We start from the raw sequence: 19,924 nt of genomic DNA on the forward strand, positions 1-19,924 counted from the left end.
GTACGCAGAGTTACGTTATATTCGTAAACGCGTTTGATACAATTAACGTATCTCATTTGTGAATCGATTTAACCTCTAATTGTATACGTCTTCTTTTCCAACCCAAATTGATGGATATTTAATTTTGACACCGTACTCGTTTAACTGTTCGATTTCGAAAATTCCTCTCGCACGTGTATGTTAATCAATCGATTTTAAAATTTAGTACGAATTTCTTTTAGCGTCTCTGCGTCCGTGATGTAAGAGTAAAGATGAACTTTCACTGCAACTGTTTAGAGCGTCGGAGCGGTGGCATTTCAAATTGCAATCGGCTGAAACGTAATGTTGCATGACAGCCCAACCTGTCTGAATTTCGTAATTAGATGAAAAATGCTTAATAATTAAATCAAATAAAATCGTCATTTTCTTACGAATGATGTATATATAATTACAATATTTACAAAATTAATATTTACTTTAATACACACATGTGTATAAAAGATCGATTAATTGTAGCAATGCGAAAAAAAGAATAAAAATAAATGAACGATCGAACGATAAATCGATACTGTCTTTGTTGCTCTCGTATAAATTTGCCTTATATATACGTATTTATAAATCAATAAACATGCACGACTATTAATCTGTGCGCTGGCGCGCATAACGACGCCGGTGCAAAGTTCACCGAACGATATATTTCGCTCTTATCGTGTTTTGACGCTGCACACAGACACACGCAGACGAGGATCGATTTTTATCTTTACGACGCATTGACTGCTGCAGGCTCGGATTCTCTCTGCTTGTCCTTGTTTTTCGAGTGGAAATTCGTTTCAGACCTACCAATCACACGACCAGCGACTGATTCGTGATATCACAATTTTTTTTTTCAAAGATAATGTGAAAAAAATGCCATTACTTGCTCGTGCTCGTCCAACATCGTTTCGTCGGCGAACTCCACGGGTATTCTCGGTGCGAAGCCCTTCATGGAGGCCCACTCGCCGTCGCAGAGCAGACGATAGCTCAGCCTCACGAGCAGCTGCCCGCCGAGGGTGCCCGGACCCCGACAGACGAGGCCGGCCGTGAAGTCCAAGTGATTGGCGCCGCCGAAGGCAGGGGTTGTACCGTTGCCGGCCCGACTCTCGGCCTCGATGAGCCTCAAACGGTAACGTCTTCGCAGCCAAAGCGCCAAGTAACTCGAGGCGCAATCGCAGTGCCAGGGATTTCGTCCCAGGCGCAGCTGAAGCAGATCCGAGTTCTCGTCGAACAGGCCCTTGGGCAAGTGGCTCAGTCGGTTTCCCTCCAATTGTCTGCAAATGTCATCATAGCCGCAGCCGCAGCGCAGCTCAAAAGTTCGTACATTTGCATAATGTATTTATTAGTCGAGCTCGTTGTTATAGAGCAGCAGACCGAGGAAATGAGTAAACTTTGTTGGGCTTGACTTCATTAATGGAGCATCCCGGTGAGAATAAGCCAGAACTTTTTCTGGCGCATCTCCTCAAATAATAATTCGCATAATATAATAAATGTCGCGCTCGAGCTACTCACAATTTGCGGAGCTTCGGGACGTCCTTGAGCGAGGCTGGATGCAGATACCTTAGATGGTTCGAGTGTAAAAATAGAGCCGTAAGATTGTCGAGGCCTCGCAGCTCGCCGGCGTCGAGTAGCTGCAATAGATTGTCGTGGATGACGAGGCGTTCGAGACTCGTCAGAGGCTCGAACAAGCCGCGAGTCAAGCGGCGAAGACGGTTATTGCCGAGATCCAGTTGAATCAGCGAGCTCAAGCCTCGAAATGCACCTGCGTTTATCTGAGAATATAATTCGAGTCAAAATTCGTGTAAAGTAGACACGATAGTCGCCGACAAGAAACTAACGTATGTAATTTTATTTTTCGACAGGTCGAGTGTCTTGAGTTTATTCAACGATTCGAAAACACCGTTTTGCAAGCTCTGTAGCCTGTTGTCGCGCAAATTCAACTCGGTCAATGATTCCAACGAGGAGAAGAGCTCTCGGTCGAGATCGTCCAGTCGGTTCTCGTCCAGAGTCAGACGGTGTAATTTTTTCAGTCCAGAAAAACAGTCGGCCGGTAAATCGTTCAGCTGATTGCGGCCGAGCAACAGCTCCTCGAGGATGCATAAACCATGGAAGATTTTGGAAGGGAGAATTCCCAAACGGTTGCTAGACAGGTCCAGTAAGACTAATGAACTGCTCGAGGAGAATAGACCTTCCGGCAGTGTTCGCAATTTGTTGGACGATAAATCTCTAGAAACAGCGACGCTATATTTTGTCAATCTTATTTATTGCATTGTTTAATGTTTAAAAATTTAATTGAGTACAATATTTCAAGATTTTTCATGCGTATCAAATGACTTTGGTCCAGTTCTCTGAGTAAATTTTTACTTAACCGTATGTGGGTGACATTGTATAAAGAATAAAATAAGCTCACTGGCAGATATTCTATGACGTTATCATTGGCGTCTCTGTAAAGAAATAGCGAGCTCAAAATAAGTCCGTTAAACATCGAGCATCTGCTTCTATACTCACAGGTAGTTCAATCGGTACAGTCCATCGAAACTTTCTTTGTGAATAGCAGCCAATTGATTGCCACTGACGTCTCTGCAGTTTCCAACACACAAATGCATTGACATAAATATCGAAACGAGATGAAATAGAGACGCGAAAGTCGACTTACAGTCTGAGCACGCTGTCGGGCACGATCTGAGCGGCCGGCAGATCCGTGAGGCCGAGCTTCCAGCACGACAGCGAGCTCGTCTCGATGCGACACTTGCAGGGGCCCCTCGCGCACAGATCCCACTTGGACTCGGCCTGGCTGATCTGCCAGACGGGCAGCTCGATGGCCCGCAGTCGCCGCTCCAGGCTGGAAACTCGCGCCTCGAGCTCTTCGAGGTACGTCTCGTCGGCTCGGGCCACTAACACTATCATCATCAGCGTCAACGACAGACAACAACGACAGTAAGCCAACGTCATCTTCGAGAGACTGACTCGATAATTCGCAGATGAGACGCAAGAGCATGTGGCGGATGCGAGGGTTGAGCGCGATTAACGGACAATGCCATTAACGCGCGCCCTTGTCCCTCCGTCTTCGATTACCGCGGGTTCAATGCGGAGGAAGTGGCTCTTGTTTATTTTCATTTTTTTCTCCTTTTTTTTTTCAATTATAATAACAAGAGTCGCATACGGCGTAATTTGTTTTGTGTCTGCGCACGATAAGGCGAGCTGATTTGAATATATCCAAAATCATACCGGCAGATTCTCGCATATATGTGTAGCTCATTAATAATTCATTAAATTATTATTCATGATAATGAATAATCAACGATATGAGTTATAATAAATATAATACATGACTGCATTTGTATTTCAGAGGGGTATTTATTATCACATGTATTAAATGTATATCTGCATAAATGGTCAAACATGATACAATTTATTGTTCGATAACGGGCCAGGGTTTCGGTAGCCGCATGATTAATTCATTACAGTCTAATTCCTTCCGATCCGGGGCACGCACCTTTGCTCTTCACGACCAGTTCTGAAAATTAATTTAAAAAATTAGTTCACTTCGAGCGCTCGAGACTAATTTGAATGCGCGAAACAAAACAAAGACACGTACTGGTTCCCATTTCGCAGTTGTGCACGTCGAGGACGCACTGGCTGCCGAAGGAGCGCGGCTTGTTGCCAGCATTGGTCGGATCGTGAGCGCAGACGGGATCGTAAATGTCCGTGCAGGCTTTTCGGCAATTCTGCTTGGTCTTTTGTTCCTCCTTGGCTCGCTTGATCGCGTCCTTCACGTCCTTCGAGGCTTGAGGCTTGTCCGTAGCCACGGGTTTTTCCGTGGGGACGGCTTCGCTGCTCGCGATCAGGCAGATCACGACGAGAGCTGCAATTGTTTTTTTGTTTTTCATTTTTCTCCTCGTGTATATTTTGTTGTTTTCAAACTTTTATATTAAAAGTTATTCACCATCCAATGTTTGAAGCTTTTAAAGTATTTTTATTTTGCCTAACAGGTTTTTGTAGCTCCGAAAAAATATTTCAACCAACAGGCAATACATGATAATACTAAAAATTTAAAACGAATTATTCAAAGTCGTTGAAAAAACTCGTTTTACCCTGTTCTTTATAAATTTATTAAACCACTGTAAAATCTAAAAAATGACCAAATGCTTTGAAATCTTTATTGATTATCAAGACGAGCATTATATAAATTTTAAAATTTATTCTTGAAGTAATTATTCTCGACACCCAAGAAAAATTATCTTTGTTATTGTTTCGCATAGGAATCTTGAGGATCTTAAAACTTCGTTACACGAAATCAAAGCAATTACTCTTGAGTGTAATTGCGTGCACCGCAGCTAATTACAGCTGTTACATCGTCGAAACGAAAAATAATAAAACCTCTTGGACTAAGAAAAATCGTGAAAACGTCAAGCGCATATTCTCGAATGAATTATGGGCTACTCAAAAAATTACGCTCAACACCTTTCTCGCGCACAAGACTAGTTTATTAAATGAAAAAATTACCTCCTAGCGCCAAAGCGATCTTCATGTTTTCACGGTTATATATTATCTGGTCGACGTACACAAGGGAAAAGTACAGAGAATCAAGAAGAGCTGCGAATCTCGAGCGCAGTTTCTTCGTTGTTGCTTTGTCGAATGAGAAAGACTGGATTCTGTTTAACGCGATAGTCGCCTTTTATACACACGCTCAAACGCTGCTGCTGTGCTATAAAGTTCATACGTGTATATTTAGCTCGTCCTGCACAACACACGTGTCCCCACCTTTGCGCGTGTGTATGCGGTCATTTCGTGTTTTTCACGCGTCCACTCGGCGAAACTCATCGCAAGCGGGCAGGTGCAAGCGTAAAAAACCTCGTTAACGACTCGCGCATCTCTATAAGTCGCGTTTTTTCCAATGTTTGTGTTTTGTTGTGCTGCCTCGCTAGCTATATTAGCCAAGTCGTCGGGGGCGTAGGTCGAGGAAAATAATGGAATAATCTCATCGTTTTTGCGATGAAACACTTTGTTGCGCGATTAATTTTATCGTGTCGTGTCAAAACCAGTTCAGTTTGCTTTTCATCAATAAGCAATTTTCGCTCCCATTCATATACCAACGCATCCAATTACCCTTCATTGTGATACGACACGAACGTCGAGCTATTTTTGATCTAGATCTCTAGCGGCGCAGCAATTGATTTAATTTTGTTATGGGTTGCGTTTGTGAAAATTTTTTAAATATTTACAAAAAATTAAAATACGTTTAATGATTCGATGAATTATATGCAAATGAGTGTAAACAACATAATTAAATGTATTCATAAAAATAAGTTCATTTCCTCCTTCTCCGTCTTTTCATTCTGCTGGCATTGTCTTTATGAGCTACTTGTGCCTCCTCTGCTAAATAAAGTTTAAACAGTTCTTTGTAGTCAGTCCAGGTATCACCCGTTAGAAGCAGTTTTTTGGTCGATTGACAGTCAAGACTCGTGCAATTTGCCTCCTCCTCCTCTCCTTCGCTTCTCCTCAGCTTTTCATTCTCATTTCTATAATGATCGATCGAGCTCGTCACTGTGCTCGATAACATCCACAACTTTTCCTTCGATAATGTTGCTGCAAAGTGTAATGTATACTTTCAAATAACGATACAGAACATTTTTTTTTTTTTTTCAAACTTACGAGCATCTCCAAACTTTCTCGATTTGTCGTCCTCGTCGTCCTCGTCGTCGTCTTTTTTCGGTATGAGTTTTGGTATAAAAAGCAGCAAACAGATAGCAGCGATGAATTTAACGACCATTTTAAAAACGACGATCTTCAAAACGATCTTGAGAAGAGTGTAAGCATTTATTTTCAAGGATATCGGCCAGCTGAAGTCGAAACCTGGGAGAAAAGTGAGCGGGAACAGGTCCGGCAGAGGATAGGACGTGCTGTAGGAAGCTGTCAGCGAGCCTAAGCCTGAAAAAACATCATAATTAAGCGTTATCTTTCACATTGTACAAAAGAACAATTGCAGGCTCGGGGATGAGTTTCGTTCGCCAAAACATACGGTACCTCTGTTCTCACCTTGGTGCGAAGGCACAACGTAAGATGAGATACCACTGTTCGTCGGCGAGGAAAACGAAGACGGAGGTCCGTAAGAGCTGCTCAATGGGACACCGTAGCTCGTCGAAATGGACGGGGATTCCCCGAACGAGCTCGTCGGAGGCAACCCATAGCTGGTAGAAAGCGATGGTTCTCCATAGACGGACGCGGGAGGCTCGCCGTAAGTTTTTTTCGGTGCTCCGTAATGACTTTTCAAAGGTAAGCTGTACGAAGCTTTCGGGGGTGTCCCGTACGATTTGTCGGAACTACTGTACGTGTCGTAGGGTTGAAATTCACTGATGGTAACGTGAGGTAGGCCGTAGGGAATTTCTTCGCTTTGCTGTATATAAAACGGTCCGTTGCTTTGAGATACTTTGGATACTGCGGGCTCTGCATCTATCATGTTTATAGAAAAAAAATATATAAATACGTTGATGAAAAAAATAGAAATATTCTCAAATGTCAATGATTTACGTACCTTTGGTGACGATTTTAATTTTTACTCCACCAGTATTATTACTATCGGCTCTGTATACTGGGCTCGGTGCATGCTCGCGCCTCGTGATTTTCGGCCACGTTTTCACTGAATCCCGCGGATCCTTGATTATGATCGTGTGCGAGTGCTTCAATGCATTGAGATAACTGTCTTCTACCGACGGCTGAAATTTGTAACGATACCTTGGCGATATCATCGGCTGCACCGATTGACGGTTGTCCGATTTGACGCTCTCGGAGCTCGCTGCCCCATTGTACTTGAAGCCGGCATCATCCAAAGGATTCACGACGTTATTGTAGCTCTGGTACGTTTTGACGTTCGGGGCGGGGCTGGTGCTGTTTTTCGCGGTTGAATTGCTCGCGCCGAGGACTTGGTGTACGATCAGCGAGAAAACCAGCAGACCGACGGCAGATAATGATTTCGTCTGCGGCGACCCTAACAACGTCGACCTATTTATAAAGTAATTATAATAAATTTAATGGACAGGGTGTTTCATATGCTGATTGGGTGTCACAGTAATTCGTGTATTAATAAAATAGATGAATGCTGTATTGTTAGTTTGCCTTTGATATCTATGATTATTCCGTATGTAAATTAAGCTCTTCATTACGGAATGGTAATTTTAATGATATGCACTCGGGCTTTGATGGGCAAACATGAAAAAACTAGATGAGAAATACTACTGTCAGCATAATTTTCATTAACGTTATGATGTTTAAACGCAGTATCGAACAAATTTTTGGCATTTGCAAAAAGCTGTCAAGTCAAATTTTTTGATACGACAAAGTAAAGGTTTGCACTTACATAGTCCTTGCGATTGCTGCAACATCTATAACAATCAAAGTTCATGGGCACGAAACAAATCGTTGATTTTAACACCTTGGTTATTTTTTTTCACTAAATATGTTGACGAAAACAATTATTAAGCACGAGTCTCGGAGAATTTCGCGGCTTCAAGGCGCAACGAACCTCTGCGAAGGTCAAGAAAGACGTGTCGTCGGCCACGCCGCATGACACCTGCGTTATAGGCCTCAGCACGAAAAAAAGTCACGGTCAGTGTCGCGCCTAACTTTATATACCGTACGGGCACAAAAGCTCGCGGGCTGCCCGAGGAGGGATGCAACGAGGCGAATCGAACTAGGTTACTATTGTCATTGCATCGCCAAAAATGCATCGTCGCACGTTTACGCCGTAATTCGCATCGAAACTTTCACTACGCCGCAACGGTACGCGCGCGTGATCGTTATTAAGTGTTTGTGTTATGCGCGCGTTGAATGGGATGCGGTTCAAAGGGACTTTGAACGTCGTGACAAAAGTATACATTGTTTCTTTATTAATTTTATATTTTCGCATGGGCGCTTGATTTTTTCTCCAATTTGTTGATGTAATTGTTTTATTTTTAATTTACAAAGTAATTTTGCATTTACCACCTTGATACATAGTTATTATTTCTCTCGATAGATATAAAGCTAAACTCAGTACGCATATAAAAATGATCTCATATCGCCGGCGAGCGAGACATTGTTATGCGTACGACGATACCGGGCTATATAACGGAGCCCTCGATCCTTCACTTCACAAATACTTTTCTGATCCAGTGGCATACTTTCTCTGTGCTGCGACAGTTCGATTATCATCTTTGTTCAATTAATATTTAAGATATACGAAGGTGAATAAGTTTTATTTACATTAGCAGTCCTTGATGCATAAAAAATACATATTGCTTGCCGTATGTTGATTTTTGAAAAAAAAATTATATTAATATTAAACAAATTACATATTTGATATGCAAATAAGCAGTTTTGATATGAATTATCAATCTTGGCGTGAAATTGACTTCCTAGAATATTTCGACTTGTGCATATCGAGCAATCGAGCAGTCTCTTGTATGTAGTAGTTGCTCGTCTCCAGGCGACCGAGTAACTTGTGCCAGCGGCAAACGCGAGTATTCTAGGTATTCTCAGCAAAGCCCGAGTAATGCACGTGCATTCGACAACTTTTCATTTTTCCTAAACATGAACTTTACAACAAAGTAAGATGCCTCGTTCGTATGCAGCGTATTTTGTGATTGATATTATTTGTAAAAATATGTTCTTGTCGACAGATGGATCAAAACAGGTAGACCTCATGATTTTGTTTTCGTCAGCAAAGAGGTCGTGGCTACTGCGTCGGGCTACTACGTGATATTTTACAATTTGGCGAATGGAGAGGAACGCATAGAATATTTCAATAGCCAAGACAGAGGAAATGGGGTCAGCTGTTTATGCGCTCACCCGGTAAAATTATTATATTTTTCAATTGTATCAATCTCGCAGCTTTGCATAACCAGTGAAAATTTAAATAGGTAATATCAGTTTTTTCTACGGCTGAAAGATGCCGCAATCCTAGATTATTGGTCCATACTTATCCCGAAATCAGGAGGGTAGCCTCGTGTAAATTGACCAGTAATACGAATGCATACGTCTCTTGTTGCTTCTCTGGCTCCGAATATCTCGTCAGTTTGACTTCGATTCCGAATTATCAACTTGTCGTGTGGCTGTGGAGAACCGGACATAAATTGGCTCAAATCGATAGCGGAATCGCCGACGAATTTCAACTGATCCAGTACGAAATTATTCTTTGTCATGACAATTCCCCTGACAAGCAATTAATTTTTTTCAGACCATCGCCCTACGCTTCCCATTTGGTGTATCAATTTTCATCCCGGCTGGATCAATTACTTACCTACGAGATATATGCGTACTCGAAAAAAGCAACCATAACGAAGAACGAAATTAGTTTGATCAAAAACGAAATATCATGCATCTCGTGGACGAACAATAACAATTTACTCATCAGTGACGTTTATGGAAACGTGTATATTGTCAGTAATGATGGTAAAAAATTTCAAGTGATTTTTTGCCATGAAACGAGGAATAGAAAGGAAAACGTAATTTTGTCGTTAAATTTTGGCTACATAATATCGGAAAATAATTCGCAATTAACCGTAAGTTTTTTTCATTGTTTCCCATCTATTTTGTCCGAGTAATTAGCCAATCGTTAAAAACTGCAATTTCAGTGTTACACCAAGTCGCTCGGCAGCGCAAAAGAGTCTTGGAAGGCCGCTTGGTCGATAAAATGCTCGTCCGTGCCTGTGAAAATTGCATTAGCGCGTCACAAAGAGGCTTTTTTAGTATATTGCGAGAACGGCGACGTTAATGAATTATGCTTGACAAATGACAGTAAGCCTGAAATGAAAACGCTATTGAAAAATTGCCGCAAAATCCTATGTTTAAAGCTACTCAAGTCAGACGACGAATTTTGCGTTTGTCTCGATGAATTGAATTATCTGATAGTTTTTAATGCTATAGATGGTTATTTCGTCACAGACACCAAAATTCCTTTTGAAGATCAAGGTACTTAAGAATTTATGATTAGATTTACATTTTTATGATATTTTACCGATATATTCTTCACAGTTGCTTGTCTAGAAGTCCATCCTAAAATACCTCTGATATCGATAAGCACCATATCTGGGAAATGTATCTTTTTTGTATTTTCGTCTCGCAGTTTACATGAAATCAAAATGATTCATATTTTGCGATATCCAATTGAAATTATTAAGTTTTCCAATGACGGATCAGTGATGGGTGCCATTTCCAAAAATAAAAACGATATATTTATTTTAAACACTGTCGAAAACGAAGCTATAGAAGTTCTTTACCACGTACCAATGAGCTACCCTGTTGTGGATATTTTAATTTTTGAATGTGAAAAAAAAGTAAGATTGATGATTCTTACAAATTCGCTTAATCGTTCAAACATTGGAAACATTGTTGATTTATATGAGCTTGACGAAATAAATGAATCGCTAATTTTCATTAGTACATTTGAAATGCCTTGTAGTTATCACGAATTAAAGTATGGTTTTGATGATGCAACATTTATAGGGCAGTCACACTTCTTTAAACGTATCCAAATTTTTGATATACAAGTAAGATAGATCCTGCGTATAACCAATAATATCATCCTTGTCATTGACTGCTTCTATACTTATTCCAGGATGATTTTAGACAAATAATAGTTAAAAGTATTACTCCAAGCGAACATTTACTTAAAAAATTTGATATATTTGTAAGCGAAAAATACACAATTACGAGTGGCTTTGATGGCTTAGTTTTTATAAGGGAAAACTTGAATTCACTGAAATTTTTAGACTCATTTAATGTACACCATTACCGTGAAAATGGCTCAAAAGAATCTTTTTTGATACAAAGTTACAAGATGATAGTGACTTTAGGAAGAGATGGAAGTATAGTTGCTCAAAAATTTTGGTAATAACATTTAATAAAATATTTGAATTTTTAAATAGAAAAAGATCAATTTAATTATTCTAGTGAATTAGAAGAAAGTGAAGAGAAAGCTCAGAAAAGGAAAATAGCCAATATTTTTCAGTGGAAGAGTGATCAGATCAATGAATTACCTTTTGGAATAACTTGGCTTGAAGAGAAACAATTGCGCTATGAAGAAAACGAAAAAAAATTGTATTTAGATTTGAAACACAAGTTAGAACATGAACTATGCGAGCTACGCGAAAAGGTAATAAAAATAAACAGTTTAATTTTAAATGATTTTCGGCATCTTTAATGATCAAGTCCTTGTCATTATTAGGTGAAAAATATTCTGGACTTGAACGAGTCAAAAAATGAATTTTGTCAACTGACGCTTTCAGATTTTGATATATTAAAATACAGAAGAGAAAATTTACTTAAGAAAGCTTTACAAAATGAGGTAGAAAACGAGCAAAGGGTACAAGAAATTATTAAAGCCAAAGAAAAAATCATTGATTTTATTATTCATTCATTCTGGGAGCCACTAAGAGTCCATGACAGAACTATTTTGTCCTTTAGTCACAACACGCGGATCAGTAATTTTACGATACCAAATGCTGCACCTTCCGAGCAACTCTACGACTCGACCATAGAATTATTTAATACGCCTTTTAATGATCCCGTTACAATTATAGACCACGAAAACTTCGATAGAAGTAAAGAGCAGAAGCATTTTTGCTCTGAATATAGCAACGAAGATGCATTTAGTGGAACCACAAGTTTCAAATGGATCAATAACGATATGTCCCGAGATCAATTACTAGAACCAAGTTTACCATACGTCACAAGTGATTTCGTAAACTTGTGCGAAAATAAACTTAAGGTTTAATATTTTTGATACATGCGTTTTTATTGTTCATTATTGTGATGATTAATTTTTTCACAGATGGTTTTTAATGAAAAATTCAATCATATGGTTCAGTTGAAAAGTAATGTGTTGAAAAAGAATACTGACCTATTAAAAATTCAAAATGATTGCAGAGCAGAGCTAGAAAGAGTGTTTGGTATTTTGCCGGAAAGCGACGAATTTTCGAATGTAAATTGGAAGTCTACAGAAGATTTGGATGCTGCGTGTGCTCCAACTGAAAAAGACGCAACTTATAGTTACGATAGCAATTTTTATTGTGACGAAGATGATCTAACTCTTGATGATTTGAGTAACATTAATCCATTGGATAGTGTTACGATTGAACAGGCCAAATTTCGAGAGGAAGCTCTGAAACGTATGATGGATGGTGTATTAGAAATAAGGTGAGTAACTGAAAAAATTAATGGTAAACCTTGTAATGTAATGTTAATTTTAATAGGTGGGAAGATGAAATAAAGAAAAATATTCCAAAGCCATTATGTCTGTTGCTAAAGAAGCCCTCGAAATATGATATTAAAGATTTAATAGCTATTAAAGCTTATAAAAACAAAGTTGATAAATTACAAAAAGAAAGACAGAAATATCGCTTACAATTAGAAGAAAAAATCGATTCAATCAATAGTAAGCCAACGAATCCTATCGTTTAATGCAATTTAATTCTAATCGCAATATTTTCTAGGTCAAATAAAAGCTGATATTGAAATGTTTGATAAAAAAATGGAAATGCTGGCTATGGAAAAATTGAACATTCAATCGGCGATATTTCAAGAATTTTTACTGCGATTTCAACATGTGAAACTATCATTAGGCCATCAGCAAAACGAAAAGTTAATGCGTACTTTAAACGATAATTTTGAGAGTTTAGAGAAAAAATGTAAACTTGTAGCCACTGATATTAATCACGTGGAACAAACGGTAATAGATTTAAGGATCAAGTTCGAGGGTTTGAGTAGGCGTGACAAAGCCGTGGAGACAAAATTTCGTACAGAATTTGCCGATTTGAAGCAGCCAATGGTAGAGCATTTGCTGCGCCAATATAAACGACGCCCGAATGTTGAGAAAATAATTTACACTTCGCTGACTTTTCTATTGGAAGCAAATAAATGTCTGACAAGTGGAAAAAAGTCTGTGATATTACCGCAAGAATATTTAGAATTTTTACGTTTCATGGATTCATTAGACGTGATGCCTAACAGTTTGCCGCCTCAGATTGAGGCAAGTCATTGGCAATCGCTTTGCAAATTACGTAGAAACAAAGTCGATTTGGAATTCAAGGTAACATACTTGAGAATTTTGAGCTTTGACGAATTTTAATGAAAATTATTGCTTTGCAGTTAAAAATAGCATCGCTAGAGCTAAGTGAATCTGAACATACTCTTCTTTACCTGCAGAAGCTGCATTCTGTAATACAAAGTAAAATGAGCTCCACGAGAAACAGCATAGAAGCCGCAAAATCGAAACAATTAAAGTTGTTAAGCGATAACGATGTGCAACTTGTGTTAAAAACGGCGCAAATAGAAATTGTCACCACCGGAGAGACGTCCAATTATGTAAATGCGACTTTTGTTTTTTTCAGTAAATTGATTGAGATAAATAGTGCAATTTTACGAGAGGGAAAAAGAAAAATTAGTGAAATGCGTAGTTTAGTAGCTTTGAAAAAATCAATCAAGTTTCAAAATTGGAAGAGAAAATGCACCGTAAAACGACTGAATCATTCTAAAGATCATTTTTTAGTTCTGCAAAGCACCAAAGTAATTATACCTGTATTATGGGGACATGAATTCGTACATAAATAAAAATTATTTCCATTTTAGATCCAAAAGGACATGCAAACGTATCTAGTGGAAAGATTTAAAAAATGTAAGAAACAGAAGGATATACATCAGTGCGATAAAATGCTGAAGTCTGTCGAAAAGGTTTGTTATTTGATAATCTTAAGGTATCATTAAAAAATATTTCAATGAAAAAATTTTCAGAAATTTCAAAGGATGTTGACAGAAAAACAGAAAGAAGTCACACATTTAGTAACCGAGATAAATTATTGGCAAAAAATGAATTCTGTTTTGATACATGATCTAGAGCGATCGACTGAATTAAAAGAAAACAAAGCCTTGGCTCTGAAGAAAGATAATTTTAGAAATAAAAACCAATTGTTTAAGAAAAGTTATTTATCTTTTATTATGAAGAGAAATTGCCTATCTAGAAAACTAAAAGAAAATCACGAAGAAATAACGAACTTGCAATGGCAATTAGAAATATTAAAACTGAAAACGTACCCTACCCTTCGGTTCAAAGATGTTCCATTCAGTAAATACCACGAGAGTATACGAAAATCTTTTTAAATTTGTTTATTTTTTGACTCGCATATAGTGAAAAATCATGTTGAATATTTGGTTGCTTTTAAAATGGAAAATAAATTTCTTACCGAATTCGCGAAAATATCTATTCTTTAAATTTTAATTATATTATAATTATAAATGAAAATACTAACGAATAATAGACGTGGTTTTCTCAAAATACATGAGCGTAGATTCAAAATTTTCTCAAAGTCGATATTTCATTATGTACTTGACCATTCATTGCATTGATTATAATGCTAATACTTTTTTAATAAACCTAAATCTTATTGGATCAAATCTAAAATATGGTTATTTTGTTTTCAAATAAGAAGTCCCTAAATAATGTTTGGTGAGCATCTGCGAAACAAAGTTCTCGAAAAAAAATAAGTGTAACTGTCAATGTCGTTTTTTCGATTTCACATTAAAATTATGGAAGAACTAAACGTTTTTAAGTGACAAATTGAAAGCACGAAGCAATAATCATCGTAACTGTTTCACGTAAATCACGAATAGGAGTAATTTGAATCTAGCACTTCAAATTTAATATTCAGTTGTACTTTGTAAATATAGAAGAACTCATTATTCCATCAGCTTTTTGTGTATAGCAAGTAAAAAATGAAGCAAAAACTTTTATTACTTTTGTTTGCCAGTTACAACCTTTCTTGGGCCGCTTACACCTACCAAAAGGGTATGATCTATGTATTATTACAAAATATATATATATATGTTGAATTGCTGAGAGATTAGAGTTTAAATATTGTAACTCACATTTTAGCTTATACTGTCCAAGAATATCAATACCCTGTTATGAATCAATATCAAACTCAAGGATCATATGGCTCAAATAATATGAATACCTACCAATTAACTTATAACACAGGTTCAGTTTATTCAATGCCGCCAATCACATATGTTGGTGTTCCCATGTACAAGCAATATCTGATAAGAAAAACCTACGAAACATCAGTTCCAGTGTACATCAGTAAAAGCACTGCTGATATTTCGAATCTGAATAGACAAAATACAAACCAAATATTAAAAATATTTTTCAATTTAAATGTCGGCGAAGATGTTAAGCAAAACATTCATCAACTTTTAACGTTAGATGCAAATGCAAACGGCACATATACTCAGTACATTTATCAACTGATACTTCAAATTATCAGTTTGAACGTTAACGATGACGCTAAAAGAACTATAATCAACCTCTTGAATTCGAGAATTCAAGGGCTTACGACAAATGGTGGATCTAATGCATCTGAAGAACAGTCAATTATAAATCAAATCGGTAGTTTGAATATTGATGAGAGTAATAAGCAACAGCTGGTTCAAATTTTGGTAAGTAATTTCAAAGGACCGCAAAATCAAATAAGCATTCATAGCAAAACTCAGACAGGTACTATAATTAATAAAGATAACAATGATGAGTATACTATGAATCAAAATATTGAAAAGGCCCCTGATGATATTTCAGAGAATTTTAATGCAAATGACTTAAATAAAAAAAAAATTATGGAAATATTGGTTGAAGAAAATGTCGATGAAAATACTAGAAATAAATTACTTGAAATTTTGGCAGCCGACTCAAATGCTGATGGAGCATATACTCAATACATTTTAGAATTAGTTTCTCGCATAAATAGTTGGGATATAAGTGCTGATGTTCGGAAGAGAGTACTACAACTTTTGGCTTTTAGAATTCTACAATATCAAACAAACGGAGGATATTCCGATGCTGATATAGTTTCAGTTAAAAATGAAATTGATAATTTGAATACAACCAAAAGTTGGAAAAATCGTATACTTGAATGTTTGATCATGGAATTTAAAGGATTTCAACTTCGTGCAACGAATGTTGAGACTACTCAACCTGGGTCACAAAATAATATTGCAGAAACAGAATATCCAAACGAAAAAGATGAAAATCAGCGAAAAATCAAGGAGATAATGAATGTCAAGAATGTAAATAAGAATATGCAGAACAAATTACTTGAACTTTTAGCTATTGATTCCAATGCAGATGGTGCATACACTCAGTATATTTTGCATCTGGTGTCACAAATTGTCTCTTGGGATGTAAAAGAAGACGTTCAACAGAAAGTATTAGAGTTGTTATGTTTGAGAGTATTGCAGTTTCAAGATCATGGAGAATATACTCAGAACAATGACCAATTAATTAAAAATGAAGTTTTACAGCTAAATACAACCGATCTATGGAAAAACAAAATAAATCAGTTTTTGTTAAACGATTTTAAAGGGCTTCTTCTTCAAGTAGAAAGTAGTATGGATTTTCAAGGCCAATCAACACTTCCACTTAATTTAAATGAATCTTTATATGTTGGAGAAGGATATAATCAAAAATCCAATCGTCAAATACAAAACCAAGGCACTTTAAATACACAAGAATCTCACACCAATAATGTTAATTTAGTTACATCTACTGAAACTCTTCATAATAAAAATCAAAATCCAGTTTTTACGGATAAACAAACTTCTAATGAAGAATCTCACAATCAAGGTAATACAAATATACAGGTTTCTACTCCAAATAATAATTTTGCGAACACTACTGTCATCACCACCAGTAATTCAACTCCTCGTAAGAATAATGCAAACGGACAAGTATTTAACACAAATATAAATAAAATAGGAGAATCTATCAGTACTCCTGTCCAAAAAGATTTGAAACCAATGATGGTTTCTGCACCTATTCAAGATGTATCTCAAAAGAATAAAATACCAAATAACAATTCAAATGAATATGGCGAAAATGGAAAAAAGATAGTAGACTTATTGACTAAGAAAAACGTGAATGAAGAAATGAAAAAAAAATTACTCGAACTACTAGCAGTTGATTCCAAAGGAAATGGAGCTTATACTTCATACATATTGGAATTGATTACTCAAATTGAAGGATGGAATATAAACGTCAACGTTAAGAGAAGAGTTCTTGAAATTTTAATTGATAGAATTCTGAAATATCAGGTAAATGGTGGATACTCTGACGCTGATATCCAGACAATCAAAAATGAAATTGAAAAATTGAACGAGTCCAGAAGTTGGAAAAATATTATATTCCGATATCTAATAATTGATTTCAAAGGCCAGCAACTTCAATCCACTGGTACCGATTCTTCTCAGAATAATGTACAAAAAACTGTAATTAAGTCCAAAACTTCTAATCAAAATGACGAGAATATACAAAAAATATACAATATATTGGTTTTAAAGAATGTTAACAGCGATGCTAGGAATAGTTTGTTAAAACTTTTGACAGATCACATAGAAGATACTGGATATACTCAGTACATATTGCAAGTGATAACTAAAATTATCAATTCAGAAATTACTGATGATATTCAGGGACAAGTACTTCACCTATTGGTATTGAGGATTTTACAATATGAATTAAACGGTGGATCGACTGAAGCCGACGAAAAGTTAATTAAGAGTCAAATCGAGCAACTCAAAACAACTTCTTATTGGAAAAATATTATAACTCGATACTTAATCACCGACTTTAAAGGGCACCTTTATCAGGTCAAAGGCAGCGGACCAAGTAAGAATCTTCCACAAGCGGCATCCGTTCAAGGTGTTTCACAAAAAAATCAGGATCAATTAGAGAATTACAGCCAGTATGGAGAACATGTTCAAAACGTAATGAAAATATTGATTGAAAGAAAAATTGATGAAAATACAAGAAATAGATTACTGACAATTTTAGTATCTGATACAGAGGCCGGAGGAACATATACTGACTATATTTTGAATGTTATAAATCAAATTATCAGTTGGGACGTAAGTAGTAATACACAGAAAAAAATACTTGAACTATTGATATTCAGAATTGTACAGTATCAGAAAAATGGTAAATATTCCGATGCTGACATAATATCAGTAAAAAATGAAATTGAGCAATTAAAAATATCGAGAAAGTGGAAAAATATTATACTCAACTTCTTGATTATATATTTCAAAGGAGTATATCTTGAAAGAAGGTACTATGGTACCGCCCCAGATGGGTCCAGAAAAGTGGTGCTTCAAGCACGTTATTCGGAAGAAAAAGAAGAAAATCGTCAAAAAATTATGGAAATAATGATAGTCAAAAGTGTTAATGAGGACATGCAGAAAAAATTACTCGATATTATTATTGATGATTCTACTGAAGGAGTGGCATACACTCAATATATTTTGCAACTTATGATACAAATCGTTTCCTGGGATATTAGTAATGACATTCAAACAAAAATGATTGAATTGTTAATCTTTAGAATATGTCAATTCGAAATTAATGGTGGATCTACCCAAGCCGATGAACAATCAATTAGAACTCAAATTTCACAATTGGATACAACGGAATCTTGGAAGAATAGATTTATTCAATTTTTGATATTAAACTTTAAAGGGCAGCTCCTCCATGCAAAAAGTAGTAGGTCTGATAACTCTCAATCAAATACAATTCAAACCGATAAATTAAATGTCAATGAAGGAAACGAAGGATCATGTATTGGTTCATGTTCTGGTTCAACGCAATACTTGCCTCATACAGATTGCTCAAAGTTTTGTCAATGTTCCAATGGTCAACCGATTGTTATGCCTTGCCCAGCCACTCTTCAATGGGATACAAAAATTAATAATTGCAATTATCCTTCTCAAGTACAGTGTCCCAATCAAGGTGGTCAAAACCAAATAGGGCAAGCTTCTACTCAAGATTCTGTACAAACCACTGTAACGGAAAACCAAATTTCAAATTCCGGTAGTGGAAACGAAGGATCATGTATTGGTTCATGTTCTGGCTCAACGCAATATTTGCCCCATGCAGATTGCTCAAAGTTTTGTCAATGTTCCAATGGTCAACCGATTGTTATGCCTTGCCCAGCCACTCTTCAATGGGATACAAAAATTAATAATTGCAATTATCCTTCTCAAGTACAGTGTCCCAATCAAGGTGGTCAAAACCAAATCGGACAAGCTTCTTCGCAAGATTCTGTACAAACCACTGTAACGGAAAACCATATTTCAAATTCCGGTAGTGGAAACGAAGGATCGTGTATTGGTTCATGTTCTGGCTCAACGCAATATTTGCCTCATGCAGATTGCTCAAAGTTTTGTCAGTGTTCCAATGGTCAACCGGTTGTTATGCCTTGCCCAGCAACTCTTCAGTGGGATACAAAAATAAATAATTGTAATTATCCTTCTCAAGTTCAGTGTCCACGCTGAAAAGTTAAAGGATATTTTTTAATAAAGTTGTGTTGAAGTTATCCAAATAAAAATGTAAAATTAAACAGATCGATTATTAACTGGGTTTTATTAAAATAATTCAATCTCAAAAATAGCCTTATTCACAAACCAAAAAAGTTTTGTAACCTAATGTTTTAACATTTTTAATCTATAAAAAATGCCAATTATGGTTTTCCTGATTTTATTAAATAATTTATGAGTAGTTTCGAAAGTTTTTCGAATGTACACTAGGGTTTTCGTTATTTCTCAAACTCATTCTTATGCCTTCTTGCAGAGTTTTTCGACAGTATTTACCTAAAAAGTCTTTAATACTTTATAAGTCCCAAAGTAATCGATATCTATTCCTCTAAAGGCCTTGAACATTATTTAAATAACATTGGGAAAAATATTCACTTAGCAAAATGAGTTCCCGAATTAGCCTGGAGTGACCAACACGGCTATAACTTGGAATATTTATTGTACTTTGTATTTAGAAAGTATTACTCTTCAAAAGATCCAACTAAAAATAAAATTTCACAGTCTTCAAATATGTTGAGAAGAG

At 36.6% G+C, this 19,924-nt stretch overlaps 4 protein-coding genes across 4 annotated transcripts; 1 reads left to right on the forward strand and 3 right to left on the reverse strand.

The window, feature by feature from the left end:
* Positions 1–715: 715 nt before the first annotated feature.
* LOC106648162 (carboxypeptidase N subunit 2-like) lies at positions 716–2,964 on the reverse strand. Its single transcript, XM_014364844.2, has 7 exons — positions 2,669–2,964; positions 2,521–2,592; positions 2,313–2,456; positions 1,851–2,238; positions 1,525–1,784; positions 896–1,286; positions 716–815 (listed from the first exon to the last, which is right to left on the reverse strand). The coding sequence occupies exons 1-7, from the start codon at positions 2,962–2,964 to the stop codon at positions 810–812; spliced, it is 1,557 nt and encodes a 518-aa protein (XP_014220330.2). The 3' UTR covers positions 716–809.
* A 385-nt stretch (positions 2,965–3,349) lies between these two features.
* On the reverse strand, positions 3,350–4,673 carry LOC106648299. Its single transcript, XM_014365068.2, has 3 exons — positions 4,519–4,673; positions 3,611–3,877; positions 3,350–3,529 (listed from the first exon to the last, which is right to left on the reverse strand). The coding sequence occupies exons 1-3, from the start codon at positions 4,541–4,543 to the stop codon at positions 3,474–3,476; spliced, it is 348 nt and encodes a 115-aa protein (XP_014220554.1). The 5' UTR covers positions 4,544–4,673; the 3' UTR covers positions 3,350–3,473.
* Positions 4,674–5,323: 650 nt separating this feature from the next.
* LOC106648163 lies at positions 5,324–8,202 on the reverse strand. The gene is made up of 5 exons (XM_014364845.2): positions 8,151–8,202; positions 6,548–7,000; positions 6,052–6,465; positions 5,668–5,943; positions 5,324–5,601 (listed from the first exon to the last, which is right to left on the reverse strand). Exons 1-5 carry the CDS (start codon positions 8,200–8,202, stop codon positions 5,324–5,326), a joined length of 1,473 nt encoding a protein of 490 aa, XP_014220331.2.
* A 6,507-nt stretch (positions 8,203–14,709) lies between these two features.
* LOC106648165 lies at positions 14,710–19,435 on the forward strand. The gene is made up of 2 exons (XM_023458588.1): positions 14,710–14,830; positions 14,918–19,435. Exons 1-2 carry the CDS (start codon positions 14,758–14,760, stop codon positions 19,360–19,362), a joined length of 4,518 nt encoding a protein of 1,505 aa, XP_023314356.1. The 5' UTR covers positions 14,710–14,757; the 3' UTR covers positions 19,363–19,435.
* The last annotated feature ends 489 nt before the right edge of the window (positions 19,436–19,924 follow it).

The sequence above is a fragment of the Trichogramma pretiosum genome, unplaced genomic scaffold, assembly GCF_000599845.2.
Source record: "Trichogramma pretiosum strain Unisexual culture from Peru unplaced genomic scaffold, Tpre_2.0 scaffold24, whole genome shotgun sequence".
Lineage (NCBI taxonomy): Eukaryota > Metazoa > Arthropoda > Insecta > Hymenoptera > Trichogrammatidae > Trichogramma > Trichogramma pretiosum.

Coding starts and splice junctions, on each gene's coding strand:
- LOC106648299 (XM_014365068.2), bottom strand. CDS start 4,543: ATGAAGATCGCTTTGGCGCTAGGAG. Junction 3,878..4,518: donor GATCGCTTTGGCGCTAGGAG/GTAATTTTTTCA, acceptor AAACAATTGCAG/CTCTCGTCGTGATCTGCCTG. Junction 3,530..3,610: donor CAACTGCGAAATGGGAACCA/GTACGTGTCTTT, acceptor ATTAATTTTCAG/AACTGGTCGTGAAGAGCAAA.
- LOC106648165 (XM_023458588.1), top strand. CDS start 14,758: ATGAAGCAAAAACTTTTATTACTTTTGTTTGCCAGTTACAACCTTTCT. Junction 14,831..14,917: donor CGCTTACACCTACCAAAAGG/GTATGATCTATG, acceptor CTCACATTTTAG/CTTATACTGTCCAAGAATAT.
- LOC106648162 (XM_014364844.2), bottom strand. CDS start 2,964: ATGACGTTGGCTTACTGTCGTTGTTGTCTGTCGTTGACGCTGATGATG. Junction 1,785..1,850: donor CGAAAAATAAAATTACATAC/GTTAGTTTCTTG, acceptor TTATATTCTCAG/ATAAACGCAGGTGCATTTCG. Junction 1,287..1,524: donor GTCCCGAAGCTCCGCAAATT/GTGAGTAGCTCG, acceptor TGACATTTGCAG/ACAATTGGAGGGAAACCGAC.
- LOC106648163 (XM_014364845.2), bottom strand. CDS start 8,202: ATGATAATCGAACTGTCGCAGCACAGAGAAAGTATGCCACTGGATCAG. Junction 6,466..6,547: donor AATTAAAATCGTCACCAAAG/GTACGTAAATCA, acceptor TAAACATGATAG/ATGCAGAGCCCGCAGTATCC. Junction 5,944..6,051: donor CGTTGTGCCTTCGCACCAAG/GTGAGAACAGAG, acceptor ATGTTTTTTCAG/GCTTAGGCTCGCTGACAGCT.